Source organism: Sceloporus undulatus, chromosome 1 (assembly GCF_019175285.1).
Source record: "Sceloporus undulatus isolate JIND9_A2432 ecotype Alabama chromosome 1, SceUnd_v1.1, whole genome shotgun sequence".
NCBI lineage: Eukaryota > Metazoa > Chordata > Lepidosauria > Squamata > Phrynosomatidae > Sceloporus > Sceloporus undulatus.
Genome location: NC_056522.1, coordinates 373,942,509 through 373,951,801, shown reverse-complemented (window position 1 = coordinate 373,951,801; position 9,293 = coordinate 373,942,509). Strand labels below are relative to the sequence as shown.

General features: G+C 39.0%; 1 protein-coding gene across 1 annotated transcript in view; it reads right to left on the bottom strand.

The window, feature by feature from the left end:
* KTN1 (kinectin 1) overlaps nt 1-9,293 on the bottom strand; it is a 257,646-nt gene that overhangs the window by 191,284 nt on the left and 57,069 nt on the right. Inside the window, 7 exon segments of the mRNA XM_042446464.1 lie at nt 319-356; nt 1,219-1,287; nt 1,371-1,461; nt 2,540-2,577; nt 3,744-3,812; nt 3,901-3,991; nt 5,888-5,925. Of these exon segments, the coding sequence (XP_042302398.1) occupies nt 319-356; nt 1,219-1,287; nt 1,371-1,461; nt 2,540-2,577; nt 3,744-3,812; nt 3,901-3,991; nt 5,888-5,925 (434 nt within the window).

Genomic DNA, 9,293 nt, shown 5'->3' with positions numbered 1-9,293 from the left:
GAACACTGGTAGAGCAGTCAGTGGTTGTATTTATTTGTATTTTTTAAAATGTCTACCTTTCTTTTCTACTAAATGGTGCTCAAAGTAAGCATTGCCAATGTGTCTCCCACAAACCTTCCTGAAGATCTGTTCCAGGTCAGGACAGCTATGCCAGATGTACCAAGGCATTCTTGGTTACTAAGGCAAGAGCAGCTAGTTAGGATGAAGCAGGGACATAGGATCATCCAAGTCATCCAACATCTCTTTTTTTTCCTTTTTTTTTTCTTTTTGCCCTTGCAAAGAAAACAACACATCTTAGTTGGGACAATAATCACTTACAGCTGCAGAAGTTGTTCATTCCTGACAGCCAGAGATTCCTGAAAGAGAATAATACATATTGCTTAACAGAAGTGTGTAGAAGACTTCCTGAGTTTTTTAACATATTTAATTATTTCATGCAAAATATGTATGTCTTGTACAGTGGTTAAGATGCTCATCTATGAGCTGGAAAATCACTGGATCAAACTTCCTTACACAAACGTATCGATATAGTGATGCTATAATGTTCTACCTTAGAGGTACTTGCTTTGCTAAAATAATGCAATATACATCCAGTGTTTATTACTGTAGGTTACTGAATATATAGTGCAGTGTTCTTTGATACACATTACATAGTTCAAGTTAACTGCCGTGACTGTTTGGACCTTCACAAAAGCAAAATAAAATACCTCCCCCCAACCCACCAAACAGCAGATAACTAAATTCTAAGGCTAGCCTAAGATTTGCATAATGCTGGACAATGGAACCAATGACACAGAGAGGTGGTGGGGTCATCTTCTCTGGACATCTTCAATAAGAGGCTGGACAGCTAATTTTTTCTTTACAGTTGTATTGTATAGTTTTATATTTGCCTTACTCCTTTCTTTCCCTTTGTGTATGTATACATATTTTAGATTGTACAACTTGGGCACAGCTGATTGTTTTTTGCTGTCGTTTGACTTGCAAAGCACAATATACATTGATAGTACTATGTAAATAGATGCTAATGACAATTCTTTTTTCTTCTTCTAATTTAATCCTTCTCTCTTGCAGAACATAGGATGCAGTCAGAGAAATGTAGAACAAGGTGGCTAATTTTATCTTTCAAACATTTCAACCAGAATGATTTCATACCACCCTTCGTCCTTTCTTCTCTACCTGCCTCCCCTCAGCTCAAAGTCAGCAACTAGGAGAAAATACCTGCTCATTGTTTCCTTGATTTCTTTCCTGAATTTGTGCTCTCAGTAATTGGTTCTCCTCTTGTACAGCCTGCAAGAAAGGGGGGAGGGTTAAACCCAAATGCCCAGTTTATAATACTTGACCCTCTTCTCCTGAGGCTGTTAAGCCATCACCTGCAACTCTTTTCTGTGGTGAGCGACTTCTTTTCCCCGCTCATCTAATAAGGCCTCCATCTTTTGCACTTCTTCCTGCTTCCCCTTCAGTCTGTAAGGACACCGTTTTAAAAGTTATCTACATGTATTCCATCAAAAAAAGAGTCAGAGCCACAATTTATTCTATTTACATATGTGTTCATTCTGCTATATGGTTTATGTCAGTGCTGCTGAAAGTGGTGGCCCATGGACCACTGCAAGTCCCCAAGCCATTGTCTGCTGATCAATCACAAATGTACAGGAAGGGAAGGGAAGGGAAGGGAAGAGAAGGGAAGGGAAGGGAAGATGGAAGAAACAAATATGGCTAATGGGAACAAATATGGTACTAGCCCCGGGCTAGAGAAAGTTACTTTTCTTATAATGATAAATAAAAACAAACGTTTTATTTATATTGCCCCGCCTCTCCCTTTGGATCGAGGCGGGGTTACAACCTGATAAAAAACCATAAATACAATCATAAGATACAATACAGTAAAATACAATACTTAAAATACAATCACAATCCAGGAACAGTAAACATTCAAAACATGCTACAATGGTCAATTACAGGGAATCAATCTGGCAGATAACATGGTGTCTTAATCAGGATCAGGAGGGTATGCCTGCCGGAAGAGCTCCGTCTTGACAGCCCTCCTGAAAGTGTCCAAGACGGTGGTTAGACGGATCTCTTCCGGCAGGCTATTCCACAATTTAGGGGCAACAGCAGTGAAAGATCTTTCAGAGGTTATACACAATCTGGTGGCTTGTATTTCCAAAAAGTTTTTTCCTGAAACTCTCAGAGTGCGGGGTGGATTGTGTAGGGAGAGGCGTTCCTGCAAGTAACTCGGAAACGCCTCTCCCTACACAATCCGCCCTGCAAGTCCTATAACCCACTGGCTATTCTAGCTTGAGAAAGTGTAAGCTGTAGTCCAAACAACAATAATGCTCCCAAGCTCTGATTTGAAGATGACCAAATAATGTTTTCAACAGGAACAGGACTTCAAAAAAGTAGCACTGGGAATTTCAGGAAGCTACACTGATGATATACACACACTCTCACCTGCAGACTGCAAACACACCATCTCAGCAGTCTAACACAAACATAAAAGTGAAAGAATAGCAAAGAATGGAGCTCCACCTGGCTTACTTACAGAGCCTCAAGGTCCTTGACTGAGGAACCAACAGAAACCTAAGAGGGAACAAACATAAGGAATATGAATGTTTGTGTGTGTGTGTGTGTGTGTGTGTGTGTGTGTGTTTAAAATCCACCTAGTAAATTCATGCCTGAGATAAGATTTCAGCTGGAGATTACCCTAAAACTTTGCAAAAAGAGTTCCATTTTGCTCTTCCACTATGTCTGCTTGTGCCCCTTCAGTACATGCCACATACAGAAATGTGCCTTCCATAATAATTGATTGTAAATGCTTCTTCTGAGCTAAAGCCCTCATGAGAAGCCTAGTAGTGTCCCTGTGGTGGCAAGACCATAATGAGGTCCCCACCAAGCTATTTTTGTCCTACACAAAATCAAAGAAGTGATAGCTCATTTCCTTGCAAGGAGGAAGGAGGAAATCTGCTCATCTCACAAACTGTTGGAATGGGGGCAATTCAGCCTCCCCTCCCTTGCAAGATCCTTGAGGCAAGAAGGTCCTTGGCAGGGGGTGGATGTTTCCTAGTCTCTGGCCATTTTTCAGAAAGCTGCTTGTTTTGCCCCTGTTCAAGTGAATGCAGTGATCATCCCTTCATTCTATTGAGGAGGTAAGGATCCAATCTACTGAAAAATCACTCAGAGGTGACAGCAAGAGGGGATGGACTTCACCTCCTTCATTCACCTGTTTCTAACATGACAGCTTCCCCTCTCTCCCATGCAGAGCCAAAATCTTGCCCAGGGTACAAAAATGTCCTGGGTGTATGTGTTGCCTTCTTTCCTTCCCTTTCTCTGTTTTCCCTTTTGCATGCTCCTTCTGTCTGTTTTTTTCTCTTTTCCACCATCTGCATTCCCCCTTTTCTCCTTTCTATTTCCATCTCCTCCTGCCCTGGTTTGTTCTGTGTATGTTTCCCTTTATCTTTTTCTCTCTCTATGTGCTTTCTCCCATTCATTATTCACCTGTGCATGTATGTCTGTAAAAGAAATACAGAGGGACAAGGGCATTCCCAAAATTATGTGACTTGCTATGCTTCTACAGCAGCCATTTTCTGCTTGCACTGATGGCACTTTTTAATAAACACAGATGTACCGAGGGGTTCAGTATGGCTAGGAACCCTAAGCTTAGACAGCATAATCACCCATTTCTGGCTACATTAATCAACTTTTGAAAGCTACACAGCAAAATGGCAGCGAAGTTAATGTTCTCCCACCTGTTCAGAGCTCAGCTGCTCAAGTTCTTTGACTTTGTTGTTTAAGTGCTGCAGCGTATCCTGTTGACCCTTTGGACATTAGAAAAATACCATTTCAGACACAAATGTTCTGCCTCTTAAAAAGCAGAAGACTTTTCAGATTTGCACTAGATCCTACCTGAAGCCACTCTCCCTTCTTAGCAAGTTCATTCTCCTTTTCTTTCAAAGAGACCTCCAGGCTTCTCACCTGGTCCTCTTTCCCCTTCAGTCTGCAAGAGAGAACACAAGGAAAGAAAAAGATCCATTTAAAAACAAAACAATTTTTTAGAAAACTGCTAACTTACCTTCACAACCAACATCAAAAACACAGCCATCCCAAACCATTCCCAGTCCTGTAACTCTGCGTTGTGTGATGTGTGCCTACAAGTCCTTTTTGACTTATGGTGAATCTATGATGGGGTTTTCTCACCAAGATTTATTCAGAGCAGATTTGCCATAGCTTTCAATTGAGGATGAGAGAATGTGGCGTCCCCAAGGTCACCCAATGGGTTTCCATGACTCAGTGGAGACTTGAACCCTAGTCTCCTATACTACTACACCATGATGGCTCTCATCTTGCAACTCTAAGACCCCATCTAACCAGAAGTCCCAAGGATTAAACCTGAGAACTTCTGCATGCAAGAACTGACTGTAATCCCTACAAAGCAAGAATCACATACATACATACTTTATTGCTTTTGGCCAATGGCCATTGCAAGATCAAGGTAATAATACAATACATATAAAATTTCCGTAAAAACAATATACAACAAACTGTATCAAATAGCAAAAGTTTAACATTAACCATTGTGGACAACTTAGATAACATGAATATGTTAAAATTCACAGTTGGATCCTTTTAGATCAAGTTATCCCCATTACAGGGAACAGCAATCTCTGCTATGTATTTCCTCCTAGTCTTTTTAGCAGCAAGAGCAAACAATGCTATGCACCAGGTCACATATCTATCTGTGTCCATAAGGAGGTAAAGTACTTTTTCTTGACAGTTTGAAAAGATTTTATTATTGATTAAGGGTAAAATAAAATGCTCCCTAGGATCTTTATACAAAGGGCAACAGGTTAAATAATGTACCAAATCCTCTAATTAATTGGGCTGCCCCATGAACCCAATTATTAACAGGTAATCCATTATTAAGTTCCAAAAGACATTTTTAGTAATCTAGAGGTTGGCATCTCTTGGATCTTAAATCAATAACAGAAGATCCTTCTATCTATTTGGCTTTCTAAAGTTGGAACAGAGGTTTTGAGACGAATCATTGCAGTTAAAGTGTCCCTAGGAAGTCCTAGTAATCCCCTTAAAAATAATTCTGAGGCACTTGCAGACCTGGGGCCTTAGTTAAGAATCAATTGAAAAAGCTCTCTGCTCAATGTAGCCTGAATTAGCTACGGTGATTCAAATTAGTACAGGTCTAGATTCTACTCCAAGGGAGTGGAGCCTCTTTCCAGCTGGTGGACAAATCCAATTTCTGAGAACTTTTTGAGGGTTGCATTCCAGTAGTGGATGGTGTCAAAAGTAAAAATGTTGGACCAGCATATTTTAGCTTAAAGTTTTTACTGCCACAAACTATGCCTTAGGAGAGGCAATTCAAACTTTTAGAATGGGAAAGAAAAACATACAGAAGCCGAGAAAACACCAGATGTCTTGGAGAAGAAAGAGTGGTCTTCCAGAGAACCCAGAGTAGACTGGGACCCCAGGAGAAGCAATTATGGTACCAGGACCTATGGTTCCCCATCCTTATTCTGCTTCACAATTCACTTAGGGAATCTCCTAATCCTTTCAGACCCTCACAGTGTTTATTAAAGGAAAATAGCAATTTAACTTAACCAGCAAAAATCTCTAAATTACCTAATTTCTGCTGTTAAAATCGTATTAGCCTTAGATTAACTTGACTACCTAATCCCAATCAGAGAGAGAAGTTAGGTTCAAGAGTGCTACGATTTCAGATCATGAAGAAATGAAACAAATAAACACATACACATAAAAACCTGTGGAAATGACAATTTAGTATAACTGAAGAGAAATTACTGTGAAACCCAAAACGTTTATCTTTCAAAGAGAAAATAAATGGCAAATACCTACAATTCAAGTTTGCAGAAGTACTTACAAATTCTGAAGCTCTTTGACTTCTTGGGCGACTGATATCTACAGAAAGAGCATACAATATTGATATATTTGTATATGGTTACTCTGAAAAGAAGCACAAAGTAATTGTAACTAGCAACAATAAGATATCAGCAAGGCAGCAAGTCAATGAATCACTCACTATAAAGAGAAAAGAAAAAAATTGGATTTCTAGAAGCAAAAATTTGGTATGGCAAAAATTCCATCTGTTCCATGAGTTAGAGGGTTTTTTTTCATTCACCAAGTCACCACTTATAAAGTCCTTTTTGTCACAAGCAACCTTTGAATGAAAAAATCAGAACAACTATTTTAAATAGATTAAACCAACAAAGCCCTATTCCATTACTTCCACTCCAAATTCCATGAGCTGTTTGGCCACTGTTCTTCTGGTCTCTTGTCCTCTAGCTAAAATATATTAGTTCAAGCCCATCCCGTAATGAAACCCAACATAGAAAGGTTAACACAGATTCTCTATGGTTGAAATCTAACTCCTTAACCAGTGAAATGTCCTGCCCCTTCCTAATCTATATGTTTTATTTTCAGCACTGACAATCACAAACATTTAGTGAGATGACAGTCCACAGACAAGATTGGCTCAGAAAGACAGAACAATGTTTAGGCTGGCCTTTAATGGAGGAAAGATACTAGATTTGACTACTTTGCTTGAGATTACAGTCAACCCTCATCTTCAGCTGTGCTTTGTGAAGGGACTACAAATTGAACTTTTATGCCTAAAGTCCCAGATTCAACCCAAGGTATCTTCAGTTAAAAGAAGCAAGCAGCAGATAAAGAACTGCTGCCAGCAGAAAGGACATATCAACTGACCTGATATGCTAATATTGAAGGATAACGGGTCCAGTCCAGATTTTGAGTTGGGAAGTGCAAATTTGGCAAGTTATTAACAAAAAGGAAACTTAGCAAATTCTGCACACACTCAACACTAGCTGACTTAGCTCCACTCCTCTTTCAATTTTAGTCTCGTCATCTGAAATGTGGACATAATATCACTGCCCCTCTCCCAACTTATGAGCAAGTTACAAGGATTACTAAATAATGGGCACATCGAACTATCTCAGAAGCACTATAAAGATACCCAATAATATTCTATCATTCAGTTGATCTAATGGGAATATTAATCGTGAAGCTATATTACTTGTATAACCCAAATTTCTCCTGACACATGCTGCATGCTGCTTACATTGTTGTTGTGTGCCTTCAAGTTGTTTCCGACTTATGGCGACCCTACGGCGACCCTATCATGTGTTTTCTTGGCAAGTTTCTTCAGAGGAGGTTTGCCACTGCCATTCTCTAAGGCTGAGATAGTGTGATTTGCCCAAGGTCACCCAGTGGGTTTCCATGCCTCAGCCAGGATGTATATCTCCAAAGTCATAGTACAATGCTCAAACCAGTACACCACGCTGGCTCACTTTAAAATCCTAATCAGGTCTGGGCTGTTTTTACAATGCCCAGATCCAATCCAGTGTTCCTCCCCAGCTTGTTCCACATTGAAAATATTTACCTTTTGCTCCAGGCTTTCCAGAAAACCCGGAGCAAATGCAACGTCCGGCTCCCTTCCCACACGGTCCCTAATAAGTTGCTCTATGGGCAAGAGTCGCTGTGAGGTCAAAACGTTGATAACATGGCTAGGTGCCTCGTTCTCATCTCGGAGAGACTTTCACTTGCAGCAATGGTGCCTGCCATGCCAAAAGGGACAGTGTGGGAAGCCAGACGCCCATCATTCGCTGAAAACCCACAGAAGGTAAAGGGGGGATTTGGGGCATCCCAGAGTTTTCTGGCAAATATAGATGAGCCTTTGTTAATGTCAACCAATTGATCTTCTCATTTGAAGAGAACGTCCAACTGGATGATTAACATTTCACTGCAAAAATGCATAAACTTTGGTTGAAATCTGAGGTAGAGGAGAAACAGGTTAAAGATTATATGGTTAAATGGACTAAAACTTTTGGTTATAATATATAGATGGGACAGTGGGAATGTATGTGGACAGAAGAGTTAAAATTTACTTGATCTTGTTGACCAAAAGAAAATGTTTATGAAATGATGTATCCAAAATACATACATTGTTACAGAAGATACTGGGGAAAAACCTGTTAAAATAAATCTGAGTTTCTGCTTTTAGGACTTATGGACAGACAGGCAGAAAAAGACCATGGAAGATTTATTACAAAATATGATTATTGAAGCATAGCTAGTATAGGCACAAAATTGGAAAGACCTGGCAATACTAACTAGGGATGAGTGGAAGCCAAAGTTGATGGATTTAGTGAAGATGAATAAACTGACTATTCTAATTTGAGACAGGACTTTTGGATGAGCTGAAACTCCTATAGAGTTTTGAATAATTTGAATTTAGAATATTTGAATAAGTTCAGTTTAGAATATTTGTGATAGTAGAAAGAAGTGTGTATAAAGTTACTTGGAGAGGTTGAAGCAGTATAGTTATATATGACTGTTGATCTATAGATCAGAAGGTTTTTCCCCCTACTTTTTACTTTTTGTTTTATGATAATATAACTGATAATTTTAGTCACAGAAAAGCTTTTTTTCCTTCTTCTTCTGTTGAACTGTTGAACCATATTGTAATTTATTTAAATTTTGTAAACCATGTTAGACCTCAATTTTGGAAGAGAAAGGTGGGATAAAAACTAGATCATGCCTCCTGTCCCTGACACCAACTTTCAATGTACAATTTTCATATGTAAAGTAGTTCAAGGTGATGACAGTGTCTATGGGAGGATCAGATATACTTAATCATGGCCCAAGGATAGAAATGTTTTAAATTTAGTTTTTAAAAATGTCAAAAAAAGAAGAAAATGAAAAGAAATCACAGCTCCCTACAGAACATATATACAGTATATGGGAGATGCCAAAATATTCAACAGCTGTACAAGCAAATGTCTGTGTTAACTGGTTTTAGAGTACAAAGAAGAAATTTAGACAACAATGTAAGCTCAAAAAAAAAAAACATGTGAAGATTAACAATGAAAATGAATGCATGCACCATGTGTTGATAACATGCAATCAGAATGTCCAAGGACCCAAAGTTAAAACGGTACACCAGCTAGCAGATGCAAGATAGAAGATCACAAACTAGGAGCCATTCCAAAATTCAATGAGATGGTGTTGTTTTTAAATGATAACATTTCAGAAGTACCCCCATTATTTTTAGAATACAACTAATGGAATCCTCCATCTGATATAGCCAGATGCCATGTTAGCTGGGGAATCCTGGGGAATTCCAAGCTCTTTTTCTTGCTGTGTATGAGAATGCATACCTTTTCTAAGAAGTGAACTTTATTTTTGCAAGTGAATATAAAAAGTTCACAACTTTTACAGAAAAGGGGATTCCAGCTCAACATTAGGAAGAA